Consider the following 21,512-nt stretch of genomic DNA (forward strand, 5'->3'; position numbering starts at 1 on the left):
TAATCTGGCTCGAAAGCTGCTCCTATTTCCTCTCCTAATCGCAAGGCCTAGATTCTGGCTCCAGTTGTAGTATAACTCAGCTAGAGATGTGCTGGACAGGCAAGAGAGGAAGGGATCATACTCCCAAAGGAACTGAGGGATGTAGCTAGAACATTGGCTCTGGGTGAGTGGGGAGAACCTAAGGGACTGAATTCTGAGGATGCTCAGCCAAGAAAGCTGAATCCTGGCACAGAATCAGGGAGATTCATTGGCTCTGGAGATAATGGCTTTAGTACTGGGTCAAAGGATATCAGGGAAGGCTCAAACACAGCCAGTCCTCAGGCATCTACTGCAAGTCTAGAGAAAGTGGTGGACCATATCCACTGAGATTGAAGAGCCAGAATTACTGTGGCAGGTGGCAAGAAAGGGCACTGAAAGTCCTCTGCCAGTCAGGGAGACATTCCCCTTGGGCAGGAAGCTAAATGCGCCCTGCCCCAAGCCAGAACTAAGCACTCATCACAGGATCTGCTTCTTTGGTAGCCATGGAGATGACCACGAGTCTCTGAAGCAGCAGTGGCCAGATGACAGCACCCTCCTACCTGAAGGTCTGAGGGAAGCAGGGATTTAGAATTTTCACAGTGACAGAGGAGATGACCAGCATGAGAGTCAAGGGGATCTGATCAGTAAAGATCTCTGGCGATGGTTAGCAGCATGCTGGCCAAGAGAGAGTCCAGGTGGTCGCCAAAGGTGTGTGTACTATGTACATTCTGAATGCAGAAGGACAGTAAACAAGGCAGAGAGCAGCTTCCCTAATCAGTTGTGATGCCTAGCTAATCTTAGTGACATAGGCCTGTAACCCCAGTGACTTGGGAGACTGAAACAGGAGAATCTCAAATTCAAGGCCTTTCTGGGCAACCTAGTGAGATACCTCAAAGTGTGATACCTCTCAAAGCAAAAAGGGAAAGTGGGTCTGGGGAGGCTCGGTGACAAGGTGCTAGAGTGTTGAGACACAAGGCTCGATCCCCAGTCTCAACAAAATGAAATAGCCACAGCTTCATAATTTCCAGACCTCAGTTGGGTTTCAAATCTAGAAGACATGTGTTGGAAAAAGTAAGCAGTCCCCCAAAGGAAGGACCCTGCAACAAATGGCAAAAATATCCTTGGATGATTCAACCAGCTCATCCTCATAAAGAGACCATAGACCTGGGAAAGGAGTCTCCTAGACAAACGGTGAACACCAATAGTCAATGAGAGGATGTAATATGCAGAGCCCAGGGGAGAAAGAAGGTTCTGGAAAAGTTTGCCTTACATGAATCTGCAAATCCATCTAGGTGACATTTTCCCAGTCTCAATATGTAAGTATGATCCATGAACTTGGCACACTGGGCTCTTGATCTGAAACTTGAGAACTACCACAGTTATGAAGGTGACTGAAAGTATCTGAAACAACCCGCCTCCCCCGGCTCCATGCCAGCCAAGTGAATACAAAAGTGGATGCATTCTAGGCTAGGGCAGGGGATCAGTTGGTCAAGATTACTGTGACTTTTAAAAGTCAAGGGGGTGCTGGATTCTCTCATATCTCCACTGGTCAGGATGGATGTTAGACATTGGTTGTGAACTACTGCAGACTCAGGCTCTCTTTTTCAAAGCCAAGGAGCATGGCTTCAGGTACATGAATGAAAAATTGGGACTGAAGGTTAGCAATAGTTTCTGTCATATGGAACAAACGGCAACACACATCCATAGCTTCATCCCAGGTCTATGGGCAGTCACTGCTATTGTTTGAGTGTCTCAATGAAGCAGTGTTGAGAGATGGACCTCAGGAGAAGTGTTTGGGTAGAGAAGAGTTAGGGGTGGAGCCTCCTGGATCAACTGACGCTGTCCTGTGAGAGCAAGTTGTAAGCCTGGTAGGACAGGGCCATCATGAGAGCAAGCTGTTGTAAAGTCACCTTCTCTGTTCTGTTCTCTCTTCCATGCTGACCTTCCTGCTTTTTTACCATGCCTGGAACAGCGGAAGGCTGTCAAGCTGATCAGTATCAGCATCGTGCTCTTAGATGTGCAGAATCATAAGGCCAAAAAAAGCACCCCGCTTTTCTTTATAATTTACCTAGTCTCTGGCATTCTGTTATAACACCAGACAATGGACTAAGACACCTTCTTTCATAATAGAATGCAGAGCATTCTGTACCATCTGGGTCTCCAGTATATCACGCTGATTCACTGTGTAGTACCAAACCTCAGCATCCTGGGCGTGATGAGCCAGGGATGGCAGAAGGTTAGATGTCCCGGTGCCATCTGTTCTACAAAGTGGAAGATAAATCCTCTAGACATGAGGATACTGTTCTAATAAAACTTTCAAACCCTGATGGCCAGGAACACCTCCTCCAAAGTGAAAGGCAACATACTTATTTTGTAGCCCTAAATGCTCTCCTTGCATTGCTTTGCCTTTGGGTTCTGAAGGTCACACATTTCAAACCTAGGAAAAATTGCTCCAGCCCATGAGGTCAGCCAGCATGGAGCTAGGCCTACAGTGTGAATGAATTCTGTAGCAGCTGTAGGCTAAAGCACAAACAGTTCTGCCACTCAGGCCATAGGGTCCTGCTGACCATTTGATGTTGGAGATGCTAGTGGTGGAAAGAGATGAAATGGGTAGTTCATAGCATAACTTTGTGGTTAAACTACAATGCAGGCCCCTGGTGTTCTGCAATAAGGCCATGCCTCTAACAGAATAAAAGATACACCTCTTCAAATTAAACTGTTGGCTTGTGACTGGGGCCTCTGATGGGACATTTGCCCAAGAAACAAATGGCCAGGTGAGCCCTATTGGATCCAATTTCCAAAGGCAGGTAGACCCCAGCAATCTATCGTCGGGTGGAAACGATACATAGAGAATAGCCACAAGCAAACTGCCTAAGTAGGTAGTTCAGGCTCCTTCATCTGCTACTCAGATCCCAGATCACATATTTCATACAGATGAAGGTATATATGACAATCTAATGTAAAGTTGGTGTAGGTTATGTGGCGTGCATATGCATGTGTGTCTGTGTGTATGTGTGTAGCAGACAGATGGTATCTATGTGACAGACTCATATGTACAAAAGTCTTGTGTGATTCTATTGGGAATTCTCATGAGAATGTTGGTGATTTTAACACTGAGAAGCAGTTGTCTTCTCTGCTGTATGGAGCTTTGGTTAATCTGTTGTGTCATGTACTTTGTATCAAAGGAGAAGTGTTTTGAGGAGATAGTGTGTGTAAACTCAAAGGCAGTGATGAACCACATTGCCAGATGGACAATGGCTTGAAAAGTTGGGAAACCAGTGACAAGGAGGCCTGGAGTGGAGACATGTGACAAGAAGGTCTGGAGTGGAGATGTGACAAGACAGAAGGGAATGAATGCAAAGTGTGAAGATCTTTGTGTCATGTATAAACACCCATCTGCTGCAGTAGACAAAAACACTGGACCAGCTGATTGGAGGCCGACTTTGTCAGTGCTGGTACAATGAGTACATTTATAAGGTGGCCACAGCCTCAGGGATGGAGGTAGAGGGGACCAAGAGCACGAACTCCCATTTCGCAGGGCTCTTCTAGTGCCTCAGACTCCAAGTGTTCAATCTGTGGATGGCAGAGCACAGCTGAGCCCCAGTATGCCACTGCTGCTCAGGGACAGTGAGTGACCTCTTGGCAGCACAATGATTGAATTGAACCACTTTTATCCTGGAAGAGTGAGCAGAGATAAGGACCTAGTTTAAATATTTATAGTTTAGATACGAAGTGTCCTCCAAAAGACCAATGTACACAAGGCTTGGTCCTGATGCTAGCAGTGTTCAGAAGTAATTCTTTGGGGAGGCAGCTAGATCCCAAGGGCTCTGCATTGACTAATGCTCTGCAGGTTTATCATGTTTTACAGACAGTTGGGATGTGACAGAACTGTGGAGGAGGGCCTGGTTGGAATAAGTATGTCACTGGGGACACACCACTAAAGGACACATCTGGTCCTGGGCCTTTCTTACATTCTCTTTGCTTTCTGGCTTTCATGAGGCAGAGCCTCTGCAGCATGCTCCTGTCACTGTGATAATCTGCCTTACCCTATGGCCGAAAGCAATGGCTCTAATCACTGGGTCCAGCCACTCCACGAATTGAAACACGAAACTGCTTCTTTCTCTCAGGTACTTGACACAGTGATGAAAAGTCTGCCTAACACATGTGAACATGCTTTTCTTGCCCAGAGGCTTGAGCCAGCACTATTAATGGGAGGAAGGCTTGCAGGATGCAAGATCCAGAGCACCACTAGGAAGAACATTTCAGAGAGATGGAGCCGTGAGTGGACCCTGGCAGTGGATATACAAGTTACAGCATAAATAGCATGGCTGAGATGACACCATCCCCAGTGAATAGTAAATTGCTTAAGAAGCAGATGCAGCAGGTTTGGGGGTACTCTCTTAGCAGAGACAAGGCAAGAACCCATGGAACCACAATCTAGGACACCCTGGGTTCCTTGTGTCAGGACTAGCTGACAAAATGAACATGAGGGCATAGGGCTCCGTTTATAAAATAAAATGGGTTTGAGGAGAGATCATAAAGTCGAGCTCACGTGAGTCATTCTGGTGTCTCCTGGTCGGACTTAGCTTAATTGTGACTGAGGGACATGTTTGACAGTCACAGACTGAGAAGCATACGGTTACCAGGGTCTCGGATATTCACAGATCAAGGTTTGGATGAAGCTATCAGGTAAGCTTCTGAGACCAGAAAAAGAGCTGAGGAGCTATAGTCGATGGAAGGGAGCCCACAGACGCCAGTTACGACCTGCAATCAGCTGCAGTGACCGGCCGGCTATAGATCATTCCCCTAGCCTCCCTCTGCCCAGTTCCCCTCAGGAATAGAGGGTACTCACAGCCTACAGGAGTTTCTCCCAGCGGTGAGTGAATTGGAGCTGTTCTTGCCTCAGGTAGATTGTGTCTCCACAAGACACACCTGTCAGATCCACCTTCAGCGAGTTCTAGACTACAAAGAGTGTGGTGTGAGGACAGTTCCCAACAGTCACCCCTTCAGTGTCTGCACCACATTGAAAATGGGGGTATGTTCCTATGCTTCTGCCCCAACTCCTGAGGAAATCGTGGGTAGAAATCCAGAGCCACTTCTGTTCATGACAGGACTTCCTTGTTCCCGAACATTCCCTTGGATGGGACTACCTTTGATGGACCTGCAGCTCAGTGTGAAGGCTTTTGCTGCCCCATCCTGATGCTTCTCTGGTCTTTCCCGGCTGTCATTCCCCATAGTCCTGCCACCCCCACACTACATCACAATGTTTGCTTCCCAAGAAACTGAACCTGGGGTGCCTTGAACCCCATGCAAACTCTGTGTTTTCTGGATACATTTATTTTTACCACTTACCTAGTGGAGAGATCCATCCCCAATACCCCCAGATCTAGATAACTATTATCTAAGGCTATATATACATTTTTCCCTAGAAAGGAGTAATAGTAGATCTTCAAAGTGAATGGCATTATAGAGGAAAATGCAATTGTGTTCCTGGGGTTTTCTTCACAATAGACTAACACACACACGCACGCGTGCACGCGCACGCACGCGTGCACGCGCGCGCACGCACGCACACACACACACCAAGCAAAAAGAAAACCCTCCAGAATCTAAGAGTCTCACATCTAAGAGTACACCTCTTCTATTTGTCTTCAGATCTTTACTCCAGGTCCTCTGGGTTGACTTCCAGAAGATGGCATATCATATAGGAAAATTTGCTTGTTTGTTTGTTTAAAATAGGATCAATGTAACCCAGGTTAGCTTGGCATGTACTAGGTAGACCAGGATGGCCTCAAACTCAGAGAGCTACCTCCTTCTGTCTCCTAGGTGCTAAAATTAAAGACAAACACCACCACAGCCAGTTAATTTTATTTTCTTTATTGTTATATGTGTGCATGGAGGTCACAGGACAACTTTCAGAAGTCAGCTGTCTCCTTCCACCTTTATATAAAGGCCTTGAGTGCAGGTTGACATGCTTGCACAGCAAGTGCCTATACCTGAGGTGCCATCTTGTAGGCTCAGTTTTTCATCCTTAAAAACACATTTTTTAAACCGTAGGTAATATTTCCAAAATTTTTCATATTTATCAGCAGATCAAAGTGATAATATTTAACTGCACACAGCAAATACTGAGTTTAGATGATAAAATTAATGCTTTAGGATTCTACTTTTTAAAAATTATTTCCCTAAGTTCTATTTCTTTTTGTTCTGGTCACATTTGTGTTCTATACTCTGGGCCAACATTCATATGAAAACTGTGATGTTGGATCTTTGAAAATCACAGAGTGATACTTATTAATATTTATTTATGAATTAGAATATTCCCTAAAGGTTCAATAACAAAAGATGTTCATATCTGAGATTTTAGTCATTTTCTGAAACCAACTTAAATGTGTTTAATCAAAGCGTTCATTATGAGTTTGTGGTGTCGGGCTAGGCAAATCCTTTACCACAGGGCTACTGTCCCAGCTGCAGCTAAGCAGTTAAAACAGTAAGTTCTATGTAGACTTACATAACTAAAACCTCAGAACTGGCTTTGTACTAATACCCTTGCTAGCTCGTTGAGATGGGAGAGACACTGGCTCAATGTATTCTCCATTCCCCCCAAGGAACGGCATGGACCCTCTACAGGACACTTTAATGGCAGGCAAGAGTCAGCGTCGACTGAAGCATATTACAGAAAATAAGCACAGGATTTCAGGGCAAGTGATCCGCCTTCCAGGGGCACGCGGCTGAAGAAGTGCTCACACATTGTCAATCATGAGTAACACTTATGTGGCAGAGATGAAACCTCCAAGGTCAGGCTTCAGAAAACAATGGTTCTTATGGTAGGTGATGTGTGCAGTCCACTGTGATGATTACATGTCTACTTGATGTGGTGGAGAAACTTCAACTTCAGCAAAGCACAGCTTTGGGCATGTCCCTGGGAGTGTTTCCGGAAACAACTAGATCTAACCCATGGTTGACAGACTCAGAATCTGATAGACAGTTGAGCCTATGGCAAGTGTTGCGGGTGGGCGTGGTTGAAGACATGTGATGTGGATGATATGCCTCCCATGAATCTACCTTGACCCCGCCCTTTCCTGCTTCTTCTCAGTCACTTTCACCTGGCACAGTGATGTTGTATCTCACCTTGAGCCCAGAACCAACAGAGCTGATTGGAATGAAGTATCTGAAAATTCTAAACTAGAACGAATCCTTCTTCCCCTGTGCCTAACTGGTACTACGTGACATTAGCCATGTGTTGAATCCAAATGCCTGGGTCTGCAAAACCTGGCTGGGAAGGTTGACTCTTTGCCAAGAACCCATGGTATCAAGTTCAACCACAGTGAAGCCTTCTGCAGGGCTGTGCCAAATAAAAAAACCACGGCAGCTTTATGTTATTTTGCTTTTGTTTTGTTGAGACAGAGTCTCACTGTGTAGTTCTGGTTAGCCTAGAACTCACTATGTAGACCAGGCTGGTTTTGAACTGTCAGAGACCTATCTACCTCTGCCTCTCAAGTGTTGGGATTAAAGGTGAAAATAACCTTGCCTGGCCCTTTATATGTGAATTTTGTGTTATCCCACTGGAGAATAATTTGATAGTATCTATCAACATTACAAATTCTTTCACCTTCTGATCCATCAGCCTCACATGTGGGAATGTTGCAGTTGATAGACCATTTCAAATATACAAAAGAATCTGTGTTGCTTCTGGCAGAGAGAGCCAAAAGAAAGAGAAGAGAAACTCAAATATCAAGGAATAAGGTACCCATCAGATACATCAGTGCATACAATGAATAATTACCATGAATAAAGAGGCTAAGGTGATTTCCTATGTCCTATTACAGAGATATCTCTAAGATATTCTTTATGGACAAAGAAAGCAAAGTTAGTGACTGTACATAATGTGCACCCCTTGCTGTGCAAGACCAAGCAACTAGAATATATATTTGGATTTGTGTAAACTCTGGGAGGACACAAGAGATGAACAAAAGATGCAGTAGAGATATTACTATGTGGCCTTCCAATCTCTACCTTCCTTACATTGCTGGAGTTTTGAATCTTATGGAGGTTACCTGTTTGGAAGTTAAATTTAACATCTTAATATTGTCTCTTTGTAATGTAAAATATGAAACTTACAACAAATGGCATTTTTAACACAACCGAGATAGTTTACATCACCCCTGCTGAAACTCCTGAGTAAAACAGACACCTGTCCTCAAATGTGCCCATGGCATTTTTCTCTTTAATTCCTTCATGCTTGACTCTCCTGTGGCTGTTCTTCCTTAACACAATAATTGTATTGCTTGAAGTGACTAAAAAGCACTCAAGGATGAGGCAACAATGAAGGACTCCACACATTCAAACTGCATTGGAAATGTCTTGGCAGTCCTAGACCCTACAGGCCACAATAGATAACCTGTCTCCTCTGTTTTGCAGGCAGCATTTATATGCTTCACACAGCTTCCTCTTGAATGCTAGGGAGGAACAATAGTGGCAATCACCAAAGGACTCCATCAGTGATAAGCATATTATCCCCTTCTCTGAGAAATGCCCATTGCAGCTCACTTGGAACCTTGGGGTGTCCTTGACATTAATCTCAGTTGGAACTGAGCTTCTCTCTCGCCTTGGGCTCCATACTGAAACCAAGAATAGCCTGAGGTAAAAAACCAAATTACCAATCTCCTTACACCATATTACAGGTTCATTGCGTTCTATCAACAGCATCAGTCACAAACACCCGATGCGGCATTTCAGAGGAACAGGGATCTCAGTAGATAGCTATCAACCACAACTTGACAATTCTAGACCTGATACAGGGGTCTATGAAGATGGACTGAGCACTGTCAGCTATACCAGTGATTCTGTTCTGGAGCAACACGAGGATTAACAGTGAAGGTGTGGGCTGGAGGGCAAGGGTTTCAAAACCAGGTACCACTCACTGCTGTCAATTTGCTGGAGCCAAGTGTCATTTGCCAAATGAGTTGCTTTGGGCAAGTTAAATAACCTATCTAAGCATCCATTTCCCTCATTAGAGAAAAATCTGGCACAATAGTGCCTGTTTCAAAAGCCAACAGGAAGACCAATGGGAGTTTCCTTTCCAGAGGCACTGGAAAGGGACATGTGACCTCAGGGGCCAATCTGTGACACTAGTCTGGAGGAGGCAAGAGCAGCTTCAGATCAAGTTGCATGCCTAGATGTGTATCCACCTTCTAAGTACTTGGAGCAGCTAAAAAGAAATGGTAACTGTGGTAGTATGAATGTAATTGACTGCCATAATCTTATATGGAGTGGCACTATTAGGCACATTGCTGGAGAAAGTGTGTCACTCTGGGGGCAGGCTTTGAGGTTTCCTATGCTCAGGGTACCACCTAGTTTCTCAGTTAACTTCCTGTTACCTGCAAGATGTCTCAGCTCCAGCACCATGTCTGACTGCACACTGCCATGCACACTGGACCTCTGAAACTGTTAGTGAGTCACTCCAATTAAATGCTTTCCTTTATAAGAGCTGCTGTGGTCATGGTGTCTTTTTGCAGCAATAAAACCAATAACTAAGACAGTAACCAAAGAGACTTTTAAACTAAAAGTTGAGGGTATTGATTCTCTGAAATCTGAACAAGAAGCAGACCTCACCTTAAGTTTATAAATGGAAGATACCGACGCTTCTGAAGCCCCGAGAGCACCATGGGCACTGTCTTCTAAGTACAGAAGCATACGCCTTGGTCCCTAATTTTTACAAGAATGTTAATCCTAACAGGTTACCGAGAAATTACTAATAAACAAATAAGGATAAAATGCCCAAACTTGCAGAAAATGTTTTCAAGAAAAATGGACCTTGAATAAAAACTGGCAAATTTGTACTTCATCAGAATGTAATTTTCAATCTTATTCAATAAAGAGGGTGCTGAACAGTTAGAAAGCTTTGTCCCCAAAGGATTAAAAAAAGTGTAGAAAGTGTTGGAAACCTAAACTTTTGCTAACAAAAAAGTAAAAGCTCTTTTTTTTAAACAAAAATTTTAATTGAGATTTTTCAACCTCAGAAAAATACCCATTACATTTGGCAAGATGGTCAGGCTTCTATTAGGCCAATCCTTCCAAGAAGGCACTCCAGAACCAATATCCATCTGTAGCTGTATAAAAAACAACCAGACATCTTTGTCCCAACAGTCTAGAAGAAACACTCAGAACGCAAGGAGTAAATGGACTTGGATTTTTAATTTTTTAAAGATTATCTCTCTATATATATTAATAAAAAGTGCAAAGAATAGACCTTCATGTTTAAATTATATTCTAAAATAAAATATATATATATATTTATATTTCCATTAACTGCAGGAGACAATTGTAAAGGGCCTGAGAGTCCAGTCCCTCTGTCACTACAATAAACATACATTTTAAGGAAGCACCTATGAAAAACAGTAGAGTTCACAACAACGTTTAGGAACACAAAGCTTCTGGGCATCTTGAAAGCGGTTTGCTTGCATTTCAGTCTTACATGAAATGAAGGGAAAAGTCAAATTCATAAGCAGAAGTGACAGTGTGGAAGAACTATCGAGCATTCTGGAGTCATGTTCTACCTGCTCTTGGGCCTAAGCTGCAGTGTAGAGAGCCACACTCATGTGTGTTAGGAAAAGCTATTGGTGGCACCGCTCCCATGGTGACCAAAACTGTATAACAAAGTGTCCTCTGCTCCCAGCACGGCTGGTCGGGTGACATGGCTAAAAATCCCAGTTGCTATTGCATTTGCTCTTCCCGTTAGCCAAGCAGCAATTTGTGGGTGACACAGCACAGCTCTCAGCCCTTCCACTCCATTGTCACCAAAAAGGCCTTTAAGAACAAGGAGTGCTCATCTCTGCTGCTTTCTTATGCATTTATGGCAACGGGCTGCAGAAATAGGCAACTGTGGGCCTTTGCTTCTTGTAAAGAAATCTAGGCGAGCTCAACCACGGAACTCACAAATGGATTTGGACCACAGCTTTAGCAGCTCTACCCACAGGTAGGACACTTAGCTTGGCTTTGGCTTTCTTGTGCTATTCTTTTCCTTTTCCACAACCGAAAAGAAGTTCTACTTTACTTTAGAAAGGCATGTTCTCTCTGCTGTGCCTGAAGGCACAGCTCTGTAATACCGGTGAGGATAGCATTTTGTCTCTTAACTGTCAACAATATGCTCCCACTCAATCTGATGAAGTCAATATTAAAATACAGACAAGCTACAGACAAGCCTGATGCATAACGTGTAGACTCAAAGGTCCACGGTCTCTTCTCTCTGCCTTCTGCAGCTGTTATAAAAATAAGTTTGGTTATAAATGTCTACACAGCACCAATTTTATTTTAAACGCAGCTTCTTTACACGGCCACCGAAATAAAACTCTAAATACGCATGCTCAGTTTTCCTCATTTACTTCTGCAACTCTAAAAGCCCAAGGACTGTATTTGAGATTTTCTTAATTGGAAATGAATCGGCAATCATTCAAACCACCAATTGCAATGCCCTAGAAATACCTACACCAGTTAAATTGGATGAGAGGTTCCCCTTACATGCAACTGTAATAAAGGATTGGGCCTGCAGTAGATAAACACTGTATTCTGTAATAACAGAAGAAATGGGTCTCAAAGAGTAAAAAAGCATCTCGTAAAACTTTGTCATATATAAAATATCTTATTGTGACCATTCCACTTATGACCAAAGTGTAAGTGCTCACGCTTGCCTTTCTGTGGGACAGTAGTGGCTCCAAAGTTCAAAAATAAGAGTGCATTTGTTTCCCAAGCTGACAAAAGCAAAGTCTCCATTACAGTGTCTCTCGCAAACTCCTCCGCACGCACTCGCGCACACACACAAAGCACCCAGTCTTCATCTTCGTGACACTGTTGCCACACTTCTGTTTTCTTATTTCCAAAAATCTGTCAAGAAAAGGCGACTGCAAAATAACTGTCCTTGTCTATACTAGCCTGATCCCTGCTGCTCCTTCTTAGGATTCGGAGATAAAGTCTGCAGCAGGAGAACTGGCCTCGTTCGTCTTTCTATAAACCCTTTGGTTTTCACCTTTAGCGCTGCGGTGAATGCAGGCCCGCATCCGTCTGTCTGTAGGCCTGAGTCAACCAGCTTTAGATACTGAACCTGAAGTGCATCAAGAGAACAGACACCTGCCACATGGCGGAGGAAACTTTAAAAAAACACAACTCCCCATCCATGAAGAAGTCGCAAGAGTAAAAAAAAAACCCCAAACAAAAGAAAATACCCAAAAAAACAAAACAACAAACAAACAAACAAAAAAACCAACCAGGCAACAGTTGCATTCTTTGAAAACCTCTGATGCCTCCCACCAGTAGTAGCCAGTGAATCAAAAAAGAAAATCTCTGTACTATAGAAAGGACTTACGTCGAATAAACAAAGAATGGAAGGCAAGGAAAAAGGTCTAAGAGAAGGTAAACTGGTGTGAAACAGAGGAAAGTCCCTTAGATACACTTCTGCCAAAGAAACCCGGGGAGTTGTAACACTGGAATTTCACTCATGGATTAGGCAAAAATCATTCTACAGGGGACACAAAGTAAAACACAAAACAAAAGCAGCTGCTCAGTTATGATATCACTAAATCCCAGGAAAAAGGTGGGAACCATAGTTCCCTTTGACTAAAGTCTCTCACTTTTAATGGCGTTGCAAGAACGAGGCAGGACAGCCAGCAAGCTTGCTCTCTCCTAGGCCGCCGCCTCCTTCACATACCCCGGCCAGTCCCTCAGCTGAGTCTGCTATGGGTTGCATCTCCAAACCTGTCCAGGCTCTTCCTTTATCCCCAGTAGCTTATGTGACAGAGGTGTCAGGAAATACAATCATTAAGCAGAGAGAAAAGACTGAACGGGGGGGTGATGGCTGATCAAGTGCACAAAGGCTTTCCGGCCAGGCAGCTGCAGCAGAGAGTTTAAAGTGCTCCACCCATGCTTCCAGGATCACAGCAAGTTTCCTTGGGTTTAACTCTCCATCTACATCTCTTTAAAAGCCTAATGGAGTTCCTGAGATCAGAATCAGGCTGAAAAAACGCTTAAAATACCCAAAAGCATTTAAAACAGGGAATGTGAGGGAGGTCAAATTTGAGGGGAAAAAAAACCAAGTAAATTACCAACAGAATAAGACTACCAGGTGAATGTGTGCAAGTCGGAGTCAAAAACAGACCCCAGAGAGGAAAGGAGGAGGACATTGGGGAAAGAGCTGGAGCTAGAGAGGGAAGGGGCTGGCCCTCCTGGGAAGAACCCCATCTCTGGATCTGAGCACTGGGCACCACCCCTCTGAGGACCACTGTCTTCCAGCCTGGCAAGAAAGAGCCCAGAGGCTGGCAAACTCCTGCAACACAGTTAGGAGTCGGTGATTTCTCTGTCATCTTTCATGAGAGAGAGAGAGGAGAGAGGAGAGAGGAGAGAGGAGAGAGGAGAGAGGAGAGAGGAGAGAGGAGAGAGGAGAGAGGAGAGAGGAGAGAGGAGAGAGGAGAGAGGAGAGAGGAGAGAGAGAGAGAGAGAGAGAGAGAGAGAGAGAGAGAGAGAGAGAGAGAGAGAGAGAGAGAGAGAGAGAGAGAGAGAGAGAGACTGGACATGCAGCAAGGTCTGCTGACTGAGTTAAAGAAATCTGTGGTAGAAAATACCAAAACAATCCCCTACCCATTCTAGGGGAAGAAAATATACAAAACCCCTCCAAAAGTTAAACAAAAACCAAACGAAACAGAAATGTCGTTCCTCCTAAAGAAAATCACGCTGGAAACAAACACCCTGCAGGAAGTCATATGTGAGTTTTTTACAAGGCTGGTAGAGGTTATTTTGTTTTTGATTCCACAAAAATTTTATCTCCATCCCTAATGCCAAAGGAGTGCAGAGCTCGGGAGCTGTACTTCATCTCCTCTGGGCCGAAGGGGGCCTCGTGGTCAAAGTAGTAGAGAAGCATGCTGCTCGTGGGCAACTGCACCAGAGTTTTTAGTTGTTTCTTCAGTTCTGCTACTGTTTGGTCCAGACGGATGCTCATTTCTTCTACTTGGTCATTAAAGTGGACTTCTACCTTTGCACTGCTCTGGGGTCTTAGGTCCACTTCTGCCAAAGGCTCCAATTTCCCGTACTTTGTGATGAGTTCATGATACCTAGATGTATTAAAAGAAAAAGTGTCACCTTAAACACTCACAACACACAAGCAAAGTGCACTGTTGCTCTCAGCATCTTTTCTCACCTTGTCCTACGACTGTTCCTTTCTTCCTACCTACAGATCTAGCTACTTGAGTGACTGTTGTGGCCTCTGTGTCTTGATGTAGCTGCCTGCTGAGGCCACAGTAAAACCACATGCTTGTGGAGAGAAGCATGTCTCTTGAAGATGGCCCCCATACCTCTGTTACTTACAAACGGGTTCACAGGGCCTGAGGATGTCTTTCATTGCACACCTGTAACCCAGCACTGGGGAGGCAGAGGCAGGAGGACTAGAAGCTCAAGGTCATCCTCAGCTACAATCACAAGGTCAAGGTCAGCCTGGGCTACACGAAACCCTGTCTCAAGCAACTGGGGATGGAAAAAAGTTTAAGAAAACAATCTAGAGAAGTGGTTGCTACAAAGGCAACAGGGAAGAGTCCAATCCCTCCCCACAGTGTTTTTTTGGGTGTTACTAATGAGAAAGGAAAACGCCTAACTAAGCAGGTTTCTTGGTAATGCAGGGGAAGGGAGAGGAGCAGTTTCTCAAAGTACCAAGAAGCCATAATTTATAGAACAACAATACCATGTATTTCAGCTATTTTCCAACTCTTTCAATGAAGTCTTGTTTGAATGTTCCAGCCTGGCCCCAGCTAAACACAAGAGTTATGAAAGGATCAAGGACTTGTTCTTGGAAAAAGAAGACCATAAATAAAGATGTCCTGTCATCAGGGCAGAAATAATAAAGCAAATCACACTAAGAGGAAAGTGAGTTACAGAGGTGAGAACAGGGTCCCCAATATTAAGTTACTACATGGAAATCCTTGTATCCGCTGTCAGCCTTGGGGTTATTAAGCCTGATTTGATGAAGGAAGTTGGGCAGTCTCCTACATAGCAGAGAGGGGGAAAGAGTCACCATTAGTTTTTCTGTAACTAAGACACTCTGAGGTTAATTAAGGACCAGAACTTGACAGTCACTTAGCGTTATGCTCCAGCTCTCCCACTCTACTTCTGCCTTCTACTCAGTACAATCAGTGTCATAATAAGGTTAGTAGAACACTAATGACACAGGAAGACATTACTGTGGAGGGAGAAATGGTGTAGTAAAAATAGCACAGGCCCTGACTTTCAAGCCTGCCTTGTGATTAACATGATGACTTTGCAGATCTGGATCTGCTTCCTCATTAGCAAATGTAGGATGCTAAGTCCTGTCCTACCTGAAGGACAGTCATAAATAAAACAACTGGTGAGTAAACGCCCTGAACATTTTAAGTATATATATATATATATATATATATATACACATATATATATATATATATATATAATCAACATCATATCCCTACTGCTTTGGAGCTTACAACAGTAAAGCACACACACCTTAGAACCTACAACTGACGTCTCCACAGGAAAGACTTAGAGAAGGTGCTGGTGTGACATGGAAGCCTGTAGAACTGTCTCCCAGTGCTTGAGCCCAGATTAAAATAAACAAGAAAACAAAAACCCAAACCACACACCATCAGCAGCAACACAAGAATGGGGGCATAACCTCATGGCCAAAACCTTTCAAATGGAACCCAGAGCTCAGTTGTGTGGGGGACGGCAGATCAAAGCAGATCCTCAGACTGTGGAAACCACTGCGGTGAAGAGAGAAATCCTCTTCAGTGAAAGACAGAGCCAGAGACAAGGAGTAAGTCAGGGTATGGAGGAAACAGGATGGAGAATAGCTCCAGGGATCAGAAGCCTGCATGTCTGTCCACTGGCAGGTTCGTAGCCAACAGTAAGCCAATCACAACACAGTAGAACACATGCACACACACACGCGCACGCACACACGCACGCACATGCGCGCACACACATGCACGCACATGCAGGCACACATACGTGCACACGCACGCACACACGCACGCACACACGCACGCACACGCACACACACACGCACGCGCGTACACACACACACACATCAAATGACCCCAACCACCAGGACTTGAGATTGCAGGTGGCTCCACAATGAAATCTTTTCCATGCCTTCAGGCCACATGCTTTCATACAAGCAGAGACAATTGTGATCATACAACAGAAGATCAAAAAACGACAGTGAAACCTGTGTGGTCAAATGAACTGTTCCAATTTAAAGAAATGTTTGCCCTCCAGACTACAGAAAAGTAGAAACAAAAGCAACACCCTCATTCTCTGCCTAGAAGGGACAAAAGAGGCAATGACAAAGGGGTCAAGGAGACCTAACACATGCCATGTTCCAACAACCCGACAAGTGTCCACTGTCATACAAAAACTACATAGGCCACAGAAATGGAAGCATATACCACAGGAAAAGGAATGGAGGGAAGGAATGAGAAGTAAGTTGGAAAGCAGAGACAGAATGCAGTCTGAGAGCAAGCACACCGAGAGGAGAGAAGAAAGGACATCATAACCACTGCGTCTAGGAAGTAGTAAATGGTGCAAGAACAGGATAGGAGAGCTGAAGGAGACAGTGAACCACTGCAGGGGTGAGAGGGGCGAGGGTGGATGCCCCCATTACCAATCAGACACGAAGACTGAGAAAGAACAGCCGAGGCCACTTTCCCTAGCCTAATTCTGTTAAGCAATAATTTTAGCTAGGAGACATTCTAAAACAAGAAAGGACAGAGGGAATAGAGTCCCCATAAGTCTTTCCAGGGAGGGGATCAACAATAGTATTAGAGAATTAATAATAAACCCTGACCTTGCTTAAATACAAAACTAAATTTAACAACAATAACTTTAGTATTTCTCAACTCACTTGACACTGTAGACAAATGAACCGATCTCAACCATAAACATTACCTATAATCTAAGCTATAACCACACACAGCAACCAGCCTCACTGCTGCAAATGAGTGTGTTTAGAAATCAAATGATGCCTATGCTGCCGGGACACTGCACTGTCCTATATGTTTCTCAAGTTCAACATGCACAGAAATAACTCACTACTACCCCCAATTAGCTTTCTTCCAATGTTTCATGTCTTAGTAAACAGTACTGAAAACTATCCAATTATTCTAGTGAAAAACTGCACAATCTGGTTTCTTCCTGTCATATCTCTTTCCTCCACAATTTATAATTCCCTTTTCTCCTAAATGTCACATTAATCTATCGCTCACTTGCCCGTATACCTTATATATTAGAGACACTTATTAATGGTTGTAAGGAACACATTTTTTTAATACATGTCTATATTTGTTGAATCTCTTCCTGGTTGGCCTTCCTATACTGCAGAGTTTAAAAAGCTGAAAACTACATTTCCCACATTTCCTTGCAGATGAGATTTAGCTTCCACCAGTATCAGTCAGCCCTGAATGGATCTAGCAGACACAGCATGGGGACAGTCTGGGTAGCAACTTCTTAATCATCAGACTAAAGTTCAAGCAGGGTTCTTTCCTGGAGTCAGTCTGGCAGCACCCTGCTGGTCTGGAGGCCAAACTAAGATGGCCTGAGAAGCACCAAGGCCAGTGTTTGAGATAGGCACCCCACCTCCACCAGGGTTACGACAGTAGAGCTAACTGTGCCCTTGGGACTCTTTTGTGGTATTAGGCTAGAGGCAAGCCTAGGGAGGTGGCTGGTCTACTCTTTAGTTCTTCTAAAGATTTTCCATGGGTATCAGTCACTGCATGAAACTCCTTTTTAAGTAGTTTATGACTTCCCATGAATTTAGGGTGGCTCCAGGACAGACAGTCTCCTGGTATATTTGAGAACAGATGGCTTCCTAGTCTTTCAGTCTGGGCATTTCACCTGTTACTCAAAGTGCACCCAAGCTGAGACCCGTCTGTACTGGGGCACCTGAGCTTTGTACAGCATACCCTCAATGTCTTCCCTAAGCTGTGGTCTTAGATAACAAAAAAGTTCCTGGTGCCTAAGTATTCTTCAAAACCAACTTCTCAACTTACATCCTATGAACCAGTATCTTCATCTGGCTATTAACATGTATTTAGTATTTATAAGCCTTGCTTAGTAAGTGAGAAAATCCTATGCACTTGTGTTCAGAAGTTCCCTGTACAGAACTCTCCTTAAAAATGTAACATGTGAAATATGAAAAATTCCCAGTGGCCCATTTGGTTAATTATAATCCCTGATGAAATGAGAAAAGAGGATTTGTTACGTTTACTTTGATCCTGGGGCATTCTGGGAACTCAAAACTATATCTCAAGTATTATGATCCTGGGGCATTCTGGGAACTCAAAACTATATCCCAAGTATTGTCTGAGCACCTTGTTTGGTCTCCACTCCACTATTCCTTCTCTCACTGAAACCACACCACAAGTGTCCTCTGAACACCCCGTATGGTCTCTGCTCCAATATGCCGTCTCTTGAGACCGTACCATCCACAGCACAGCAGAGAAGAAGAAATCTTAATGTTCCTTAACAGATTTTACACTCTACCAACAGCTTTAAGGCCAATGATATTGTTACTCAAACACATGAGCATCACGTGTTGGAGGCAGAAGGAACCTCACAGACCATCTATCACATACTTTACTGACATGTCGTTAGAGCCTATTCACTAACCTCAAGCTGCAGAGCAAAGGGAGAAGTGAGAACTCAAGCTCTGTTCTAGGCCATCATCCCTCTTAGTTCCAACCACCTCGGTGGCTTGCTGTGAGAACGAGCACTAGTCTAGAAACCCAATCCTCACTCCTACTTGTTCCCTTTCAATTTTTCTTCAACAGTTCCTCTATTTTCTCCCATTTTTGGAAGTGTCTCACCATGTAGGCCGTGTGGTCTTGAACATCAGAACCTCCCCTCTCAGCCTCCATATCCTGGAGTTTCAGGAGGGTGCCTCATTTCTCATTCTGCCACATATGCTTGAATGGTCCTGACACTTGATTTGTCTCTGTCCAATTGGCTCCCACTGCAAGACACTGCCACTACAAGGAACGGGGTGCTATTGTTTGTCACATATTGTTTCTGCAATTGCATGTGAACCTACAGTTACCTCTAATGAATGTTTCAATTAAAAGGGGCTACAGACTGTACAGATCCTAGTGGTTTACTATTCTAGAGAAACCAAAACAGGGCATAGAAAACAATCTACAGCTGACAGAGGGTAGAGGTCAGGGGGGAAAGGTTGAAGAGGAAATAGTTTTTAGATGATGGGAAGTTTAGATTCTGCTTGTGTTGGAGGTTCTGTCAAAATTCAGAACCATAAACTAAAAAGGGTGAAAATGCACTCCATGTCAGTTATATTGCAATAAATCTGCTTTTAAAAAAGAATAATGTAGGGCTGAAAAAAAATGCCTCAGTGACTAGAAGTGCTTGCTAGGTAAGCCTGACAGCCTGAATTCAGACAGCAGTACCCATGTAAAATGCTGGCCAAACGTCAGCACTGTGGAGGGTGGGGCCCGGGAATTGTTGGGGCTAGCTGACCACCAGCTCCAGGCTAAGTTGGAGTCTAACTGAAAAGGAATATGGCAGAAAGTGACAGTGTAGGATATCCAGTATCCTCTGGCCTGTACATGTACACACACCACATACACTCTTATATACACACATCCCACATTTCTTAAAATGTAAAATGTATCCAGATACAAGATAACGGTTTAATAAGATCCACCAAGATAAACCGGAAAAGCAGAAATGTAAAAGGCAATGAACAACGGCATAGCCTGCTTTTCACATGGCAAGGATCTCACTAGGGTTGATACTGAAGATGTACCCCAGCTCTGAATCAACGCTTTGCTTTGTGGCCACAGACATTTAGCACAGAACTGCAGTGGATTTGTCAGAAATCTCTACCAGTGGTTGCCTGGGAACTGAGTACTTCAGGACTGCTAAGCATGTAAGTAGGAAGATGAACTTTTTACTGCAAGTTGAAATTTTCAACCAGATTTCATGTGGAAGCATTGTCCATCAAGATGAAAGTAAAGCAATGCAGAAACTGAGACACATACCCACAGATCCTAAGAGTACTGCAATGTGTATAAAATCTTAAAGCTAAGTGACATACTTACTAGAAACTCATCTTACAAAGCTAGTACAACACTTAAAAACCCAGAAGAGCAGAAAATTATTATAGGCCAATTTTACATATGAAAAATAAATGGGAACAGTCCAAATAGCGTAAAATTAAGTCCTACCTGCTTATAAAGGATATTTCTATTCCATAACCAGTTGAACACTGGAATGCAAAAATGGTTTAGCAAAGCAAACACAGTGTTAAAATCTAGAGTAACGGAAGAAAATGTTAATCAGAATGCAAAACCTGGTGCTATTCAGTGACCGAAGGAACTTCCTAGAAAACCAGGAATAAAACAATCTCAACTCAGTGAAGTCCAGCTTCATATCAGAATGTGTCACACTGAAGCCTTGCAATGCTGTCTTCATTGGATGGCTTCTGGGTTTAGATGGTTTTAAGGACTGAACTCAGAGCTTCCATCACACGTGTAACACAAGTGTTCTACCACTGAGTGACATCTCCAACCTGTCTGTCATTCTTAAATATCACACTAGGAAAAGAAATGAGTGGCACAGAAATTACTTGAAGAAACTGTGGGCAGAGAAATCCCTAAGGAAGTAAATATGAACTATTCCATATGCCCTTAGGAACAACAAAAGATCAGCATGTAAACCCTCCAGTGGCCTTCCTATTCTCCAGCAATAACCAACTGGAAACAGAAAAAAGGATCTCACTTGAAAGAGCAACAAAAATTAATAAAACACCTAGGAAGAAACACGACAATGTTGTGCAAGACATTTGTAAGAGAAACAGAAAGCCCTTGTGAAGGACACAGAACAATTTGCACCCACAGAGAGCTTCTGAGCTAAAGAAAGGGCAGTCAGCAGAGGCAGGGTGCTGATTCTCCCCACATACGTCAACGAACTCACTGTGCTCAGAATCTACACAGAGAGGTCTGGTGAAACTTCAGTTCTAAAGCCCATGTGGGACACAGACAGCCCTACAATCACTAAAATAATTTGAAAACCAATGGTGGGGAAGGGACTTACCTTTGCTGGGAACTAAGACAGTATAACTCTGTGATGTAATGATATGGGCATAGGTAAATATACCAGTGGACCAGATCAGGGCCCTGAAATAGAACCCTGAATAAAAGCAAGACGTGGGACAGAGACAGCATACAAATCACAGAATTCATGTCTGTATGGCAGGAGAGGGGAGCCCCATGTACTGTGTGAAACGACACAAGTGAAAGCCACATACACATCCAAAACTGAGGAGAGTGTCTTACATGTTCTTCAGATAGAAAAAGACTCCCTTTAAATGTGGCGTGAATAAGCAGCAGCTGTGACCGCATGCCCAGGACCAGCACAGGTGCAAGTCAGTCAAACTGCATCAAGGGAGGGAGGAAGAAAGACTCACAAAATGG

General features: G+C 43.7%; 1 protein-coding gene across 3 annotated transcripts in view; it reads right to left on the reverse strand.

Annotated features, from left to right (window-relative positions):
• LOC101824250 (tubulin-specific chaperone cofactor E-like protein) overlaps positions 1-21,512 on the reverse strand; it is a 140,686-nt gene that overhangs the window by 71,629 nt on the left and 47,545 nt on the right. For 2 of the 3 annotated variants that reach the window (XM_005069405.4, XM_040729918.1), the window contains one exon: positions 13,522-14,117. The exons of the other annotated variant lie outside the window; for it this stretch is intronic. In XM_005069405.4, the coding sequence (XP_005069462.1) occupies positions 13,799-14,117 (319 nt within the window). In that variant the 3' untranslated portion in view covers positions 13,522-13,798. Of the gene's footprint in view, positions 1-13,521; positions 14,118-21,512 lie in introns of those variants that run through there. 3 annotated transcript variants of the gene reach the window in all.

This window comes from Mesocricetus auratus, unplaced genomic scaffold, assembly GCF_017639785.1.
Source record: "Mesocricetus auratus isolate SY011 unplaced genomic scaffold, BCM_Maur_2.0 Super-Scaffold_100022, whole genome shotgun sequence".
NCBI lineage: Eukaryota > Metazoa > Chordata > Mammalia > Rodentia > Cricetidae > Mesocricetus > Mesocricetus auratus.